Source organism: Calonectris borealis, chromosome 18, assembly GCF_964195595.1.
Source record: "Calonectris borealis chromosome 18, bCalBor7.hap1.2, whole genome shotgun sequence".
NCBI lineage: Eukaryota > Metazoa > Chordata > Aves > Procellariiformes > Procellariidae > Calonectris > Calonectris borealis.
In genome coordinates this window covers 13021772-13041894 of record NC_134329.1, presented here as the reverse complement: position 1 = coordinate 13041894, position 20123 = coordinate 13021772, and the positions used below count along the sequence as shown (strand labels likewise).

At 41.5% G+C, this 20123-nt stretch overlaps 1 protein-coding gene across 1 annotated transcript in view; it reads right to left on the bottom strand.

Moving 5' to 3' along the window:
* The window catches only part of ZDHHC8 (zDHHC palmitoyltransferase 8), a 120426-nt gene extending 106218 nt beyond the window's left edge, over nucleotides 1–14208 (bottom strand). Inside the window, exon 1 of the mRNA XM_075168014.1 lies at nucleotides 14105–14208. Within this exon, the coding sequence (XP_075024115.1) occupies nucleotides 14105–14208 (104 nt within the window). The remainder of the gene's footprint in view (nucleotides 1–14104) is intronic.
* Between the last annotated feature and the right edge of the window lie 5915 nt (nucleotides 14209–20123).

Below are 20123 nucleotides of genomic sequence, written 5' to 3'. Positions count from 1 at the left end.
ACTAGCAGCTGCTGGAAAAGTTGACGGGCATGTGTTCAGATATCTGTTGATGGCACTGAAAGTGCACAGGTATATAGCAATGTTGCATGATATTTTCCATCCTAAATCACTTTGCCAAATTGACTGTTAGACTGCAGTCTTTCTGCTAGCTCTCCCCTTCAAGCAAAATGTTTGTCCCACTTTAAGGCTTTAACCAAAATGATTCAGTCATTTCCAAGAGGAAGTTGAAGAATGTTATTCTTTTTTCTCTTGAAAAGCTCATCACTTCTAAGTTACGGAACAGGATCTTCTCCTTGGGCAGCAGACAGTCCTCTTTCAGAAGGATATGGCCCAGGACGTGCAGGATGATAGAGACAGCTGAAGTAACACAATCAGCCAGGAGGACCAACAGCCCTCCAAGGGATTTAAACCAAGAGTGTGGTCACGTGAGTACCTAGGAATAATTACTTTGCAGCAAGATTTTAATTGGCATGTCAGGAGATCAGAATCAGGTTCTAGCTTTAGATGGACTTCATCCCATCTGTGTAATTCTTATACAGCTTCGTCAAGTTATTTAAGCAGGCATGGTAAGAAAGAGTGAGACGGGACCTAAGGGGAGAAGTCTGAATTAGATGCAGACTGTTTAATTAACTATCTCAATATAACAGTATACTCTTTTTTATTTAAAAAAAAAAACCAAACCCAAACCACAGTACATCATTCCTTGCTCCAAAGAAACGTCTTCCAAAAGAAGAGGCCAAACTGGGACTAAAAGACAGAATGTATATTAAAACCTTAAGTTTTCTAACTGAAGAGTTGGCAGGACTCGCATGCCCAAGGGAGTCAATCCCTCATCAGACATGCAGGCATCCACCCATCCGTGCATGCATAGTATGCTGTTTTGGAGACATATCACAACATACACAATGGCAGAAGCAGCCCAACAGAAAAGTATTTCTAGGGGAACTAAGAAGAAAACTGGCAGGAAGAGACACTTTTTTAATGCCAAGTGGATACTACACTCAAAATAGCTTTTCCTCATTTCCAAAGCAGTTAAAGCAACAAAAATAAATAACGCCACTCAAAGATGCAAACAAAAGCATAAAGAATATTCATCACAAAAAAGCAGGATCCAGTGCATCACTCCACTAAACAGGGCTCTCTTGTGTTCAGAAGGGGTCAATGTAACTGGCAAAATGCTAGACATCTCTTTCCCTGTTGGCAAGACCCAACTCTGCTTACTTATCTGGATTAAGTAAATTCAGACTAAGAATACAGAACTTCTTAGTGGGGAAGAAGATATAAATGTTGGTCAGCCTCTTTGGAGAGGATACGGAATGTGTGTGAGTCACAATAAAGACAGTGACCCACTGAGAGCACTTACAGTTTCGATATGGAAAAATTCTTGCATCGACCCATAAAAGCCATCCCAGCTCAACAGATGGGATTAGATTTTGAATGGCACCTCATAACCCTGAATCCCTTTTCTCTACTCTGGCATTTCAGAAGAAGGTAAACAAGCAGTGGATCACCCTGTGTGTGGGCAAAAGGCCTTATCCACCTTGACAGACTGATCTGGAGGTCACCTGTCAAGAGAGAGACTGAGAACAGCAAAAAAACCCAGCATTAGAGCCAGACAAGAGGCAGCCAGATAGCCCAGGAAGACCCAGGATGACTGTAAAGACCACTCAGAAGTTACATAGGAAGCAAGGGATGTATTGTGTAAAGGGGTTAGCGTTTAGTCCAGACCCGTGTCTCTCCCTGAGATGGAGAGTGGCTGTAAGTAGTTGTTTATGGCACTTAAAAAACCCTGTACTTCTCCATTTTTGGACTCGATGATCTTAGAGGTCTTTTCCAACCTTTATGATTCTATGATTTCCTTCTGCTGTCAAGTGCCTCTGAAAGGGTAAACGACGCACTTACGTTATGCTAAAAGTCAAGGGACATGGCAGCGGTCTCCTACAGCAGCTATGCAGTTTGGGGTCAACACAAGTCCTGGGGCCAGATACTAAAAAGCATAGAGTCTGAAGAAAATGACAGGTGAAGAAAATATGGGTCTGGCAACCACCTTCTTCAGGAGCACCCTAGGGCCTAAAATTCACAAGCCCCCAACATCCACCAAGGGAAGAATTGAAAAAAACCACCTAGATAGTAAATGGAGAGACGATAGCTGGCTCCGAAGTGCATTTCTATTTTATCCGATATGAATTATAAATCAAACACAGCAGGCTAGAGAAGGAATCATTAATTTTTCAGTTCTCGAACCACAGATACCATGTTTAGCTCTATCCCGCTAGCCTTTGTAATACAATGCAAGAAAAATTATTTGGCACAAGTAATTAGCCATTGTGGAATGACATACAAATGAAAGTTTAAAGACTACAATTTTACCATTAAACTTTTAAAGACAGACAATGAAGCTTTAGCACATGTATCTCCATATTCATACATTCATGCAGATTTAAGTGTTAAAAAACCAAAACAGTCTTGCTGCATGACATTCCTTTGCATTTGAGGATGGCCCAAACTGACATTAGATGGAGTAGAAACTGTAAAATAAACCACGTATCTTCAGAAGCCCTCCCTGAAAGAATGATCTCCATTGAGTCCTGGGCTAACAGGGCATTAGCCTGGAGTTGGCACCTATGTGCAAAACTTCTAAACACCAATACTCCAGTTGTACAGTGCCCCTCTGCCTCAGTTTCCCTCTTTGAGGAACAGGGATGATAGCACTGAAGACCTAATTCACAAGTTATGCTGCTTGAGACCAGAAGGGACAGAGACATCAACATAGAGAGTGGCACAGTTTTGCCCCAGCCAACTACCAGTATAAGAAACAGCCACAGATAAAATTTTGCACTTAATGCAGAAGAAGGATTAAGCGACTTGCCAGAGACAGTACAGAAAGCTTTTTGCGGGATTAAGACCTGACCCCAGGCACTAGGCAGCCCTAATAATAGTCCTAACCACAAAATCATTTTAAAATACATATACATACATAAACACACCTGAGCATTTTCCCAGGTCTGCGTCTTTTACGGCCTTGCCCTCTGACTGAGTAATGGTGTCTCCTGGGCAACTCCCAAAGGGGAATCACACGTAGTCCTGCGTACGTCAGGAAGGGTCCCATGAAGGCTTACGGCCACACTCAAAGCTTCTTACCAGGAAGGACCCAAATGTGAAACAAAAGATCACTGTGCTATGTTCTATCTAGTCTTCTTCAGCTCAACCATTAGAGAAGGAAAGCAGATGTTTCCCAACCTGTTGAAAACACTGTTTATCAGCAGCAGCAGGGCCAAATTCACTGTCACATGTAAGACCTTGTATCTCATTATTATTGCAATCTATCTGCCAAATGCCATTTTCTGAAAATACACGAAGACGACACGACCAGAACCATCCCGTTTCAAGGAACCAACCCTCTCACTAATACAAACAAAACCGTGTCCGCCTGTCCTCCTCCACTCTTCCCCAGCCTCTTGCGAGCATTGCTCATATAGATTGGCTTTTATTTCAAAATTTAAGTTTCAAAATGGATATACTATGTAAGATGAGGGTACATTCTTAGCAGAGTTCTGCCGAGAGGAGCTGAGGTGGTCCTTGCAGTTTATTTTCTGATACAGTTCTGCATCTCGACATGGATTGGAAGTTTTCTTCCACAATTAAAAAAAAAAAAATTTAAAAAAAATCACATTGATTTAATGGCCACACCCAGCAAGTCCTGTTATTTTAATCTTGCATTGTCTTTGCGCTTTGAAATTTCTGTGGCAAATATTAATCCCCTTTGCTGCTGCAGATGCTACAACTGCCGTACATGAATTAGAAGTTACCTCATCAGATTCTGTGGCTTCATATCTCCTTCTGTTTGACTCATACTATGTATCAAGAAGCAGCCATTTTATATAACTCTTCCTATAGAATTATCAAAACTTGGTCATTTGAAAGAAGATTCCAATGCCTGTTGATGCTTTCATTGTTTTTGCCATAAAGACTTGTTAGCCATTTACACAAAATGCGACACGTGCAAAGCCAGCCTACTTGTGCACTGATCAAGTTAAAAACTATAGACAGAGGCTGTCGCTTTGTACAATGTTATTTTAAAACGCACATAGTATGAAATCTCTCTTTAGAGCTGCATTAATACACAAGCTCGTACTTGGTTCTTTGCAGAGTAATTAGCATACAGTGTAAACAGAGTTAAAGAATATGATGAGAAGTAATGACCCTGTGAATTAGGATGCTAAATTTTAACTTTATTATATAACTGATATATAGCTATATTATAGCAGGGTTAGCATGCATGTTCTGTTCACTGTTATGGCTCTACCTGTAGCAGTTTTCGCTAGCTTCTGCACACTTCTCAAACAGTTTTAAGCATTTAACCTGGTTCAAGGCCAGCTGCAGAAGTTACAACTGAAGGCAGGCAAGAAACAGTATTGATTTGGAGGTATGGACCAGAATAACATTTCGCATCCAATAAATTTGTGAGAATGGGGAATTCCAGTTGTCACCTAAATAGCAGTTAAGAAAGGAGACAAGCTTCTTTAATCAGAAATGCACATATACAGGGAAGAGTTGATGCCTTTGGGGTCTTGCTAATAATTTTTAGCTCAGACAACATCAAGGCTACATGCCGTGTAATATCCAAAGAAAATGAGTCCTGCCAGACCAAATCCTAACACCATCCTAGAGACCTTCGTGAGCCACAGTTGTAAAGCACAAAGATAGAGCTAATGTCTGTACAAAATGAACCCCTAAAAATGAACCTAGATTGCCAACTCAAACCACAAACCTCAATCTACATTCAAGGAGCAACTCGTTAGAAAAGTAATTTGCTTCCATGCGGCCAGGTAATAGGGCTAGTGGTGCAGCAAGATCTTCAAAGAGGAAAGATAGATGTGCGACTTACACACCATACAAGGGAGAAATGAGACAATAATTAAAAAAAAAAAAAAAGAAAAAGAAAAAAGAACCTAGAGTTACTGGTCAAAGTCACAGGTTTGACCACATGAAGATGATCATACAGACATCCCCAAGTCCCTGTTCCACTGTTGTGCCCTGAGGTGTTGGAGGAGAAGCCAAGTTAACAGTGTGGTTCCAGGGGGAAGTCTCTGGGCAGTGGTTCCTGAGCCCAAAGTCGGACACAAACCCAGTGGAGGGAGAGCACACCCACCTACACAACTAATGGCTCATGCCACTTGGAGCCAAGAAACGACGTAATCAAATGCTGGGTTTGGGGAGGTGGTTCAGCAAGCTGCTGACAGCAGACAAGGGTTAACCACTGCTGCTCAGCGTTATTAGATCATAACACATCTGGAGAGTCTTACTGCTAGGGCAAACATTAATCTTCAGAGAAAGCTAAACATGCAAAATGAGATCGCACTCATGAGAAAAAATTGAAAGGGAAGTTATACACAATGAAAATAATCCCAAATAACTTTTGAAACTGAAGTGGCTGAAAAGGAGGAGAGGAAGTGTTTTTCCATAAGAAAACACCTGCCTCTCTCAGCCGACTGCGATCAGAGTAGGCAGAAAAGTTTTAAGCTGAACCCTTCCCGTTTTGAAGCATTTCTGTGATTGACCTGAGTTTAAATTAAAATTATGCTTGTTTATAGAAATGTCCAAGCTTTCCTTATTCCCAGCACTGTATTTAAGTTGTGTTGATATAGATATTACATTGGATTATTTCCCTGAAGACATGAAAGAGAGCTAATGTAAATGCCAATTTAGTTTTAAGAATCCTGGGGGAGTAAGGCTTTGTCTGACTTTATTTATGAAAGTCCTTATATATTTAAGAAGTTTCAAGTTCGCTTTGTTAGGCTCCAACTTAAAAAGTAATTTGTTCATTTAAGAATATTCTACGATTAGTTTCGTCTGAGTGCGTACAGGGGTTTTCTGGAGAGTAGTCATTTCAAAGTGGCATATACAAACCTTACTTCCATGGGAATTGCTGAGTAGTCAGCCTCTATGAACGCCTCCCTTCATCAAAAAATAATGACATCATTTTATATGCGGCTTGACAAAAATCTGTATTTCATGTATCCCATCTTCATATTGCCTGCCTTGCTCCACAGAGCTCCTTGTCCTCTTGCACAAAGGGCAGCATTTCCTAATTATGTGACTTCACACAACATTAAAGTACACAACAAATGGTGCACAGGTACACTGGAAACAGCTGCTTTGGTGTTTAGATCTAAAATTCAAGAGGTCTTTTTTTCTGCACCTGATTCCACTGTCCTTTGTTACTGGATGATCTCACCACACAGCAGTAGGGTACAGATATTTCATAAGAATTTCACATTTGAAGTCCACAAATTCTGCGTTTACACTTTCACAAACAGAAAACCATGGTAACCACTGCAATATCTAAGTATGGGTTACTGCACAGTTTATTCCATCAACTCCATCCTGAGAAAATCAGAGATTCAAGTACCCACTAATGTCTGCATAATAGGTTTAGAGTTCAGAGTTTTAGGCACTTCGGACAGCTTTGAAGCAAGTCTTTGAAATTGCATTAGTAATTGCAGAAGAATAATCAGTGACTAATTAAATCCTCTTTCTGGATACAGATTACTGGCTGAACCTTTATGCAGTATACACTATGCTGTGGTGTACTCATATGAATTAATTATTGCAATCACCAAGCAAGGATCCCCAAAACCACCTCTCGTACAGTAAAATAAGATCTAGGCTGACTACGGTTTTCCAATTTAGGATATTCTTTGCAAAAGAATAATACAGAATTTCCATTAAAAACTGCAGCATTACTGTTTCAACCCCATGCCTCTTCCTTTCAATTTCATTAACAGCTCCCACGGACAAATGATCAACTAATAGTAGCTCTGTAACAGTGCGGCCAAATTGAACATTACTCTTGGATTAGTGAGAAAAGTCTTGTATCTACTGGCTCGAATCAAAGCACAGTAAATCAATGTTCCACTTTTGCACTGGTTACACAAGTGTAGCACTGAGTCAGCTTTTAAGATGCTTCTCCCCACTCCAGTATGCATCTATTTCATGCTCTAAATTGGCTTATGCCACCTTATTACTGTATTCCAGACATCTTCCAATGCAAGTTAAGCAAAACTCAAGGCCCTTTGTAGGCCTTGAAAAGTCTCCTTGTAGCTTATACACTAAGTAAAGTAAGAAGAGGAAACCTGTTCCCGGTCATCGTTCAGAGGTCCCACATAGATCCCCATGCCACAGGGTCCTACAGCTGATTTCAGCTAAGAAGCACCTAGTAACAGAATTAGTTGTTTATACAAAAATATAAGTGTGTAATTAGCAAATGTCCCGGGTAACGAACCTCAAAAATCAGACCTCTAAGGTCATCAAATGTATCTGCCGCTCAATTTCAGTTTTATTTGTGTTTTGAACAGTAGCATCCCTTAGTTTACATTACTAACAAACCAGCTGAGTTCCCATGTCTTTTGAACAATTTTGTAGGGATTGCTTCTATTTATAAAAAGGATACACGTGTGGCATACTTGGACAAACATGGACAATATTTAAATTGGCATCTTGAAAGGGACCTTAAACAAAAATAGAAAAATTGTTTGTACAAAGGCTGAGAGGCCCATCCTGATCTAATTGACACTCTCAGTCCCATTTCCATACATCCACATCCTTAATCTCTGCTCATTAGGAAAAATAGAAAGGAGGTCGCTACTGCCATAAATCACACACTGACTACAGCTGTGGATGGCCCACGTACAGGAATAACTTCCATTGCATTGGCTCTTCTGCCTTTAAAGCTAGATCTACAGTGAGCATTGAAATGCCACTGTGATGGCTGCACGCAGATAACTCTGCATCCCACAGCTGAAGATGTCTAGCTATTTACTACCATCCAACAAAGATGATTCCTTTTCCCCTCTCCCAAACTACAGGAAGAAAAAATATTCCTGTTGATAATAAACATTGTGGTTTTTTCTAAAGGAATGAATTTTAATAGCATTCAGAAGTGTCCTGTATTGCCAACTTTGCTGGTCCCCTTAGAAGCAAAGATGATAGAATAAACTAGTTAAAAGCAGTAAAACTGAGCTCTCTTCCAGCATAAAAAAAAAAAGACTTTTCACACTTCAGTTAAAAGGATTTTCCTGTTGAGATTGCCTGTCTTTTTATCTTGCATGACAAGTTTGTCTAGATTCTCTTTACAAAAATTATATACCAAGATGAAATTGCCACAGCTTAAAAGGACATTTCTTTGTCATAACAAGAATAAATATTTTTCAGAGGCTGACAGACATGACAACAGAGATGACTCAGGTCAACCTGGCAAGCTTTACCTTTTCTGGATCGCAAGGAGAGTGGACAGGGAAAACCTGCCATTAAAGATGCATTTAAGATGGAAAATGTTAAAATATCTCAGGAGGCTAAACTGCACTACCTGAAATCAGTGTTTGTGAAGTCAGTTTTGAAATTCACCTAATTAAACTGATAGACGCTTTTTTTGCACACCCTTTTTCCTCTACATAGCGTCATCTGCATGGCTGTCAGTGAATGTATACTTTCTGAAGCTGCTCCCCATCAGTTCCAGCAATTTCTTCCTTTGGCATATGGAGAGGGGTGGGGGTGGGAGGAACAAAACCAACACCCCCCCAACCCAGAAATAGGTTAATGCTCCAAGTAGTGAAGTATGGTTTGGAAAGAAAGTTCAAGAAGGGGGGATTTGTTCTTTTTCACAGTTGGCATTACCAATAGCAAATGAATCCCTAGGATGGCTAGAACCAGACAAGGCAGATGAGCTTTGTGTTGCAAAAGCTTCAAAATTACAAAGATATCTGGTATGACCGTTCAGTTAGTACAACGGGCAAGTGGATAAGCAGAGCGGTAGTGTTTCCACATGCTTTCACACACACCACAGCAAGCCTTGAACTTCTAGCATCGTAAGTCACAAGCAACAACCCCCAGAGCTACACCCAAATCCACAGGCAGCCTTCAGCAAGTTACTAGGCAGAGGCCAAACCGTAAGAGGGATGTAAGACCACGCTCCAAGGCAGAATTCATGCTGTCCAGCAGCATCTCAAGATTAAACAATCTGAGCTATGATCTTTATTTCCTTTTTTGTGCATCTACTTATCAGCATCCAGTTCTATTTCCTCTAGGCTGGTATAAAATCTACCTGCGTTACAGATGAAGCTCCATAACATCTGTAATATGTATTTTAAATCACATTTTGTCATTTATTCTAACTGAAATCAGAACACTGAACTGGCAGAAGTGAACATCTGAACATCTGGAACTAGAGTACACTGAAGTCCTTAAAATACTTTAGGTAAGAAAAACATCGAATTCACTAAAGCTAAGATGATCTTCTATTAGCTTGACCTTTGCTAGTGACTAAATAAACCCAAGTCAAAAAAGCAGACGATGCTTTCCCCTTTTTTGATCTATGAACATGGACAAGTCATGGGAGGAGGAGATCTAATAGATAGTTCAGTAATTTTAGGTACACATATAATTATACTTCCATGAACTACCAGCCAGAATGGTTACTATAGTTTTGAACTTTAAAATGCTATTACATATTTACTTTAGGGCTATTCCAGTGCAGGATCATATAACTGGGGGGGGAAGGGGGGAAGTGCTTATGATTTAAGAAGTGCATTTATCATTATAAGTGTATCTGAGTTCATATACAGCTAACCTGTATGTTTAAGCAATTGCAGAAATGCTGAGCCTTTCTAGTTCATGAAATACAGTAACATGATGTACAAATGTGGGGGGGAATACCAAAAACTTTTTAAACATTCATGAATGAAGCTGAGCTTTCCTTCTTGCTCAGGTAAATCCACAAGCCCTCCTATTGAGTACAGTCTACCAGCCATTCTTCCTCCCTCTACACCTGAATAGCAAGGGTTTAGGCTATTTCTCTATTTTCTTTCCACCCCTACTGTGACTTCAACTTCAGTTGTTCTTTTATACCAATTTATCACTCCTCAGTTGTTTCCTGAGGGTTATTGATATTAAATTCCCCTGTGTCACAGACTGCATTAGAGTGCCAATTGCATATGTCTGTGGCGTATACCTAATGATTACCTCCCATTATGACTTCTAAGAACAAAGTTGTAGTCTCATTTTCAGTATTGACTGAATGAGTTTCCACCTCCCTTGTGCTTTCACTTCACCCAGAAAATTACCCATTTTATTATCACATTTAAGGGAACAATATACAGCAGCATTACTACCATTATATCAAAGAAGTAGTGGCACCTAGACCTTTGTTACGAGTTACGTGTTTCTGCTGTACTTCAAAGATGCTCAAGTGACTGCATGCTACAGAAAAATACAGTCTGAAAATGGGTATTTCATTAGAAATTTCTAGTCTACAATATTCAGCGAGAGAATGAAGAGCTTTTTTTCTCCTTACTAAAATGAGCCACGGTTTTTCCTTAAAGCCTTATGCTTTTAGCTTGCTGTGTAATCTACGGATACAGGCACTACAGCTGCTAAACTAAGTCAGAGGTTCTCAGCACTAAAAACTCCAGTAAGTAGCACAATTTAAACAGGTAAAGAGAACTATTAACTCCAGAATAATAGTTCATTGGGTGACGTTATGCTTTACAGCATTATGCTTACTGACAATTAAGCTGCAGTCTCTACTAATATGGAAGTTACGCAACCTAAAATAACATGGGAAGTTCACAAGACTCAGGTTCTTTGTATGAACACCCTGAGGTTTACATCATAGCAGTCGGTGGTCCAAGGCACAAGAGCCCAGACTTCACTGAAATGGGTTAAATTGTTATCTTTAACAAAAAGCCTTACGAGAAATATGAAGAAAAAAAGTTTTGGTAGAAATAAGTTCAGGTCTGCTACAACTGAATCACTGTGGATTCTTGCAATATTAAGAAGAATTGGTTCTTTCTTCATTATGCCATTTGATTTGTTCATATAAGTAAATAACCTAATCATTATATATAACATTATTGATACGTTCCTTCGTAATGCTTAGAGTTAATGATTGTTTACTCTCCTACTGTGACAAATTAGACCACCTACTCACACTCTTGTATTTATTACTAAAGGAACACACAGGGAGAGCTAAAAGTCTGCGATAATACAACTGCAATACTTAGTTGCCTTTCCAGGCAATAATTTTGATAGCTAAATAGTTTAGTTCCCCCTCATAAAACCAGAAGGAATACAACAGCGATACAGTGAATCCTAAATAGTTAGCTTAGGAAAAAGAATAAAGCAGAATCTATCATGGGATTTTCCCAAATTAAAGTACAAGAGTACCACTGATCAACACCACCATCAACTAATAGCGGATACCGTGTATTTCAAACACTCTTCATGTGCTGTTGTTTAGCAAAGTTGTTTGGACAAACGCTAAAAAATAAAGACTACGTTGCTAAAAAGCTAACCCTGGCCTTCAAGTTCAAAGAGCTTTTCATCTAGCAGAAGACACTCGTAACATGTGGCTTGAGCCCACAAACACAGCTAGGGAGAAAGCCGAGTTCAGAGCCTCTGTTTTTCATACATGTTACTCAGAAATGTTTGCAGTGCCCTAAAAGGACCACTTTTTCTGTTCAGTAACTGGTTTTAAAAAGTTGTTATTCAATTTTTCCACATATATTAACCTCCATTATTCAGTTCCACAGCACTGAAGTTGCGCAAGTCTCTGATATCCCACTGAGCTGATCTGCACCCAAAGTTTGGGATCTGAGTCCCATCCATTATCAGTTTCGTGTATTTATGCACAGGTAAGTTCACTAACAGACATAGCTGCCTTAGAGCTTAATGACACAAATAAGGAATTAATAAACACACCTGTAAATCTTCATCTGATAAAGTTCTCGTGCTATGACAGGCAAGCATGGATTGTATCAATAACACTGCTTAAACCAATTTTAGGCCAGTGCCTCAAGTGTTGCATATCGAAGATCTACCTAACATCAACAGAGTCGTGCAAATCAACACCCCTGAAAATTCAGGTCTATTTCAGCCTTGAATAACATTTCACAACAAAAAGATCTTCAGGACACAAAACACTGCCTGTAGAAAAAGATAAAAAATGGAGATGCTCAGGGAAGGGGAAAAAAACCCACCACCACACAAAAGACACTAATCTCATGCATACTACTTGCTTTGATTCCAAGACAAAGATAGCTTTTACTAAAACTGCTCACGAAAAACCAACAGCAATGCCATACAAATTTATCTGAGTATTTTTGAATGGACAGGACTTCAGATACTGCCTGACAACAGTTGCTCAACTATGTGTTACTTTTATTACACACAAGACTTGGCAGCAGCAGAGAACGTATGTCTGGGACAGTCCTCAAAAAATTTACTAACACTTCAAGATGCACAGGCCAAGTTACAATATGGAGAGATCCTAAAAATACTTCACTTTGCATGTAATTATTCACTGATAACAGAGGGAGCAGAGTTAAGTTTGAGATTCGGTAATAGACTAAAGCCAATTGCTTCTTCCGTACAGTAACAAATTCTAAAACGAACATCTCAGTTGATGTCCTGCTGCCAAAAGGATGTTTCAACAACAACTGTGTTACCAGGGAAGTCTTACATCACTAAGCAATTTGTAGCTCTACATTGGAAGTATCATGTGAAAACAAACATACAGCTTCCAAAACAACCTTAGCATACATCCATTTCTCAAGATGCAGGAAAAATAAATGCTGGCATTAAGACCCCTTTTTTTGACTATGAAACCATTTAAAAAATATTCATGACACCAGTGTCAACCAAGTTCATCACAGAAGCCAAAATCTGTCTTGTGTTGGCCCGCGAGTGCCAAACTATAATTAGACGCTCAAATGATGAATGATGGGCTTATACTTGTACCAGTTCTTGGGGCTTGTACCAGTTCTTGAAACACTATAATATCCTGAAAGGATTTACCAGGACTTAATATCAAATGCATTAAAAACAAGCAACGACAAATCAAGCCACATCAAGTCAAGAGCATAACTCAGTGTCAAAATCTGTTCCAATTTAAGAAACTGTTAGACAAAACAACATTCGCATTTTATTCTGAAATCCTACATTAAGATTACCATACCAGTAATGAGCATTTTGAAACATCGAGAATCGTATCACAGCCAAACCAAGAGGGATAAAGACATAGACACATACTCCCTCTGTTACACAGTGTTCTGCTCCCAACAGCTTCACTGAGCTCAGTTAGAAATCAGCAATGGCAAAACAAGGAAAACAGAGTTTCAAAATAAGTGAAACAATAAATCTAAATATCCAACAGCGATCTTTTCACCTCCCAAAAAGCAGCTCAGTCAAAGCTCATTTCAGAGCAGTTCTGTAGCATCCCTCGAAATCCCAACGACGCCTCTGCAGGGAAGCTGCCGTCAGCCCCGCACAGGACGGGCTGGCGATCCACGGAACTCAAGTTCATGTAAAGGGAGAGGAAACAGCAAGCGAAAGCACTACACCACTCACGTATTCATGTAACTACAGGAGATCTGCAAGCCGACCGCCAGAGCTCAATTTTGCATTTAAGGGAGAAGGGAATGAGAGAAGAGGAAACAGGGAGGGAAAAAAAAGTTTCCCCCTCCCTCCCTCCTTCCAGCAAATCTACATTTGTTCATTAGATCCTCAGGCTTTTAGGGACAGTTACATAAAAACATGTAGAATCCGTAACGCTTAGAATAGGATTCCTTCCACTTCAGAAGGCTCTGCCGGATAAACCCCGAAGCAGAGAGTTTATCACGGAAAAGGCCAGCTCTCCCTCCTGCAGCAGAGACCCCGGCCGGATAAAACACAGGCGGGGCTCAGCGGGCGGCACCGGGGCGGCTGTGCCGGGGGATGCGCTTCTCCCACACCGCCAGCCCTGCCTGGGCAGGCGGGGGCGAGGGGGGCTGCCGTTAATTGGCATCGTTGGTGCACACAGCCGGCAGCTGCAGGAGTCTGACGGGGTTCATGTGCCACGAAATGGTGGATCTGACTGCCAGGCGCATTTTATCATACGGAGAGATGAGCAGGCTCTGCAAAGCGAAGCCGGGGAGGGATAGCAGGAGGCGGGCAGGGAGCAGGACCAGCAGCGACGGGGCCTGGAGCAGCTGTCAAGCCCAGCCGTCCCCCCTCCCCACCGGGCCGGGCGGCCCCAGCCCGGGCCCCCCTCCGCCGGAGCGGTACTTACGTGAAAACAAAAAATAAAGTAGTCGAACCCACTAATAAGGCAGCTGCTGTGGAGACAGGGATGTATTTAGTCGGTTTAAACCTCTTTCCAGTGCTGCTGGGCATCCTGTAGCTTACACATCACTATGTAAATCCAACCCGAGAGGAGGGAGCCGGGGGGATGCGGGGACCCTCCGGCGCGGGGAGAGCGGGACCCGGGCGGCGGGGAGGGACGGGAGAGGGACGGGGAGCAGCTGACCTCCAGCACAGGAAATCCCACCCACACCGCCCGCCCCGCTCGGCTGATGTCAACCAGCCCCTTAAGGTAGCGCTGCGGGGAGAGCGGGCGCGCAGCGAGCGCGGCCCCGCGGCGTCCCGCAGAGCTGCGGGCGGCACGGCCGGGCCGGGCCGGGCCGGGCGGGGAGCGCCGGTGCTCGGGGCGGGCTGAGCCGCCGGTGCTGAGCCGCCCCTGCAGCAGGGACCGATCCGCCGCAGCAGCCCGCGCGGGCAGGGCGGATCCAATGCTCTCCCTCTTGCAACAACAACAAAAAAGCTATTTATTGGGCTTTACGAGGCTCTTTGTGGGACATTAAAGCTGTTTTCACAGCTGACTCTTCAGCAGTGCTCTAGAGGTTGGTTGCAAAACGCCTGGGTTCTGCACGGCTGCAGCACCCCGCCGAACTCCGCGAGGAGGGGGTCCTTCCAGGAGAAGCGAATTGCAGGATCAGGGCCTGCAGCGAATTTGGAACTAGTCGAGTTGGACACAAATTGCGCATTGCTAGCTCCGTGAATAAACCCCTACATTTTATTCAGCTAAACCTAGATTCACAGTGTTAAGAGAACTGCTCTCTGCCACATTTAACTAAGATGAATAAATGACTGCAAACATAACTGAAATTACACTACACTCTGTTCTTTTTAAATCTATGTATTAGCATGAGGAGGCAGGAATAAGAGGTAATTTAAGGTAACATCGGAAAGATCACCAAATCAGCTTTCTGAAGAGCGCTGCGTGAATGGCTCCATTCAGGGGCACCACCCAGAAGCTCTCCTTAGTCAGAACTAAATCCTCAGGCGGCAGGAAGGGTTCAAGGCCACTTGGAAGTTTAGAAATCAAGACCAGGAGCTGCAGCTTGCTTCCTCACTCCTGCTTTTTTCCTCAGCTAATCCCCCATTTGCAGCTGCCAACGTGCAGATGAAATAACCACTGCATAAGACAACAAAAGCCACATTTGCAGCTTCTGTTGGGTGTTCTTAAATGTAAACTTGCCCTAGAAGGCGTATACTCCAGTTCTGTTCTGAAAAAACATTATCGTTCCCCATTTTAAGAGACGAGGTGAGATCCATAGTCCTAGAGATAGGAACAGAACAAGTAAAACCCAACAAAAAAGCAAGTAGGGGTCCTCAGCTTTGCAGTTCGCAACCAAATTGTGAGCATCAGCTTTGATATAAGCAAATCCAGCAAGTTCCAGCCTGAAGGTACATGGTTATGTGAAATCGCAGCTTTTGCTAACAACGGCTCCCCGTCAAAAAAAAAAAGTATTCTCTAGCCCTCTAAGAACAACTTTAAAAATGTCAGGTTTTATCCAAAAAGGACTAAAGCCAGAAGGCCACTTCAAATGAACCCCAGACTTAGTTTTTTTGAGGAAAGGGAGGGACATGCTTGGGGGACATTGAATGTTTCCTGTGCTTTACTACTCCTTGTCATGCCAGCTTATTGAAATAAATGATTCTTAAAATCCTTGTAACTAATCAAAAGGTCAACAACTTTACACAGAACCAAACTCTGCATACTAATCTGAAAGCCTTCAGGCGCATCTAAGCTAGCATATTAAGTTGGATCAAAAGTGTACTTTGGAAGCAAATCTCTCGATCACCATCACTTCCCACACTTCGATGCATATTGCTGAGTGGTCTCAAAGTACGTAACTGGATTCCTTTTCAACAAAACTAAGCCAGAAGATACATTTCAGGAGCACACCTGGCACACTCAGGGCATGAGCTAGCTTAGCACCACTTGCATGACCACGGCAGAGACTTCACCACTTTCATCAGTTCAAGCCCTTTCCTCTTCCCCACTCAAGCAGCATTCTTGGTGAAGAATTTCAGGTGCAAACAGAACCCTGATTATTTTTCCACTGATATTTGTATTTTAAACTGGAAAATGTGACCATAAGAAGTTTGGTTAGCATCCTGTAATGGACAGTAAGGGACTTACACAAATACATTTCTTAAGGCTTGAAAAGTAGTGAAGAAGTTATGTCCCCAGTGACAGTCAGATCTGCGTTTTTAGCATGGACATGCAAGTTTCCTTTCTAGGTGAGCAACAGAACATGCTGTCAAGTTTCTAGCAGGAGTTAGGGAGCAATAAGCTCAAGTTCATTTTAAGATACATATTTGGAGGTTGGCGATTTACTTAAATTTCATTCTTTTTAAGGACAAAGCCTTTCTGGGACAGCAACATTCCTTGATGTGAACACAGGAGTTATTCTTAAGGAGGCTATTCCCACTCTGTTCTCTGCACCTCATTACTTCCAGTTGTACTTTCCTGTAAGGATTCTCACCTCTCTAGAAAGTCTGGTTCTCAAAGGCAGCTTTGCAAGTGGGGAGGATTCAGTGCTCCTGCTCCTTCCACCCTTCAGAATGGTTCTCCCTGTATCGCTCTGACACGCTGATGCTCCTCCACAGTCGCGCTGTGACAGCCCCACTGAGAGGACCGATCTTTCAAGCCGCTCCTGTTCTGAAGGGAGGTACTCAGCAGCAAGGAACTTTGCTTTTTTTTTTTTAATCATCTCCCAGTCATGCAACACTCGGAGAGAGGGACACTGAAGATAACAGTGTGAGTATGTGGTATCAGGGCACAAAGAATTGCAGCTTTCATAGCAACAAAAAAGGCGCATCTCCAAACCTCAACTGATCTTGTTGATCTCTGTGCAAGCCTGGTCTGCGCTGTACACTCATCCTGTAGATCAAAACACTTCTGCTGTGCAACAGTGCAGTCATGCAGAACTGACATTTCCAAAAGAGGGCTGAGACATTCCATGTTACAAGGCTACAGTGTTGTACAGAATTGTTTTGAGGTATTTTTTTCTGCTGTAGATTACCTATCAGAAAGCAATAGATTTCTGTAATTTGGTGCCCAACAATTCCCACAGTTCACCTCATTTCCTTCCCACTAATGTTCCAGTTCTTGAAAATGGTCTGTTTTCAAGACAGCATAAAGCACTGCTGAGCAACATTCAATCTCACTATTAAAAGGCAAGTATATTTAAAGCCGTAAGATGACTTCACCATTCAAACAGTAAGGATGTCTGAGGAGGACTTAACTAAAGCAGAATAGGCAATGTCTCAGAGTCGCTCTCCTGGAACACCTTTATTTCAAGGACTGTAGTTTCTGGATTCACACTACCCGATTAGGGTGCCAGAAAATTTTGGCAGCACTGAGGTAAACAGCAATGGCAGCATGAGTTAGGAAAAGATTTAATGACTACCCAAAGAACTGATACAGCTACAAAGAACAATCTAAAAATAATCTGGCAGAGCATGGCTAGTAATTGCATGTCTTTTTGCAAGATTTTATTCTGAGGTTTGACCTCAAAAGAGAAAGGGCCAACCACAGAAGCTGTGTTGGAGCCACGTGCCAGGGTACCATTCTCAAAGCTGGTAAGATGAAAGGAAACTCATGCAGAGCAAGCATCAAGAAATCTTGATTGCCATGCAATTTTCATATCAAATCATGGCACTAATGTTAGCTGGAATTCTTAGCTACATGGTTAAGAAAATTCTTTTACTTTGTACACTCGGAAGTATTGAAAATCGCTGGAATCTTTTATTGGTCACTGGGGAATTTAGCTCCTAGCTCATATGACCTGTTGTCATTAAACAATGACCAGAATAAATAAATCTACTTTTCTTACTGGATTTGCTTACTACAATAGATGCATTTGCCAGTCCATGTAGTACTGGTGACCTGCGAACTGTTTGGGGTCACTGGCAGGACCCTGAAGGATCAGTAATTAGGTGTTTATAAAAGCTGTTTCTCCCTCAAGCTCGCAGTGCTCAGAGGACATCTGGATCATCACGCGCAGCGTGGTGCTGCAGAAAGTCCAAGCAAGGCTAGACAGTTCTGGGTACAAGCCAGGCCTACCAAGTTACCCGTTGGAACTTTAATATGGCAATTTTCATTTAGTTGTTCAAGGTTATTAGTTACTAGATATATCAAGAAATTTTTGCCTAATAATGACTTTTCAGTAGCCTAAACAGATATCCCACGTAATTTTCTAGATTCTTCCAAAAGATGTTTTCCATGGAATAGCATTTGCTTAGAGCAGAACTCATGTAACATGTATTTCCTAACTGCAGTGATGGGGCATGTCAAGTTGCATTTATTATGAGACTTTGATTACTTTATTTACAGACCGATTCCTAAACCATCCCGCCACAAGGAACTGCTTACATTAGAATAATGTAGGCCTCTGAATAGTTTTGAAGATTCACCAACCACCCTGTTTAAAACCATTAATAAAGTGTAATTCTCCACTAGGATGGAATATCACTCTAAATGATGCTGCTGAAACTCAGAAAGCCAACAGTGATTCATGTACCAGCAAACAAATTAAGATATTAAAACTGATAAGCGCAATTTATATGAAGCAATGTTACTTTAATTATACCTAGTAGAATACCTTTGAGAAATATCCTCCAAAGAATGCAAAATATTCAGTCATTTTAATGTCCAATCCATCTTTGTTGATGTTTACATAGCTATAATTGCTTTTATGGAAAAACAGCATTAGAAAACCATATACTTTTAGCCACTTGCAATGAGGACAGCCAGCGCAACATGAATAGGCAAGAACTTGTGACACCGTTAGCTTCTCTGTTAACTCAAGTAAATTGCACATCTTGATACAACTGTTAATATCTACAATACAATGACTCAGCTGATGTAAATTTGTAGAGTCAAGACTGATGAACAACTACAAAAAGCTGAACTTCTTCAGCTTGAAAGTTGAAAATAAGTTTAAGACTATAAAGTTCATTAAATATACGTGCAGTAGTCAGATACCTTCCACAAAATAAAAAGTTTGCTGGATATAACATCTAACCCAGAATTGTGCTAGCACCTGGTTTGTACTTAAAACATTTTTCATTATATTGGTTAAAAGCATAACAGACAAACTATACTCCACAAACCCTAGCTTCACCATTAACACTTAAAAAAAAGTGTTTCTACAAATGTAATTTATTTAAGCATCTAATGTAGGTTGCATTTTCACTAGGAGACTGTAGCAAACCAGTTACACAAGTCTTTCAAATATGAACAGGTTTTAAGTCAGTGGTTAATAGCTAATGTGATAGAAATGGACAAAGATATTCCATACTTACATTTGCATATTGGAAAAACAGACCAGTGGTCATAAATCAGATGCCTAACTGTAGATACTAATAACTATGCAACTCTTAAATAGAAAGAGGTTTTTTTGCTCCTGTGCTTGTCAGTTTTCACAACTTCAAGAATTATTTCCTTATTATATAATTGCACAAGCTGCTTCCTTCAGAGAGCAACTTGTTTTCACATGAACTACAGTTTCAGAAGTCACTTACATGTACAATTGTGCTGGTGTTGGCTGGGGTAGAGTTAATTTTCTTCACAGAAGCCAGTACGGGGCTGTGTTTTGGATTTGTGCTGAGAACAGAGTTGATAACACAGGGGTGTTTTAGTTCCTGCTGAGCAGTGCTGACATGGAGTCAAGGCCTTTTCTGCTCCTCACCCCACCCACCAGTGAGCAGGCTGGGGGGGCACAAGGAGCTGGGAGGGGACACGGCTGGGACAGCCGACCCCAACTGACCACAGGGATATCCCATACCATATGACGTCATGCTCAGCATATAAAGCTGGGGGAAGAAGGAGGAAGGGGGGAACGTTCAGAGTGATGGCGTTTGTCTTCCCAAGTAACCGTTACGCGTGATGGAGCCCTGCTTTCCTGGAGATGGCTGAACACCTGCCTGCCCACGGGAAGTGATGAATGAATTCCTTG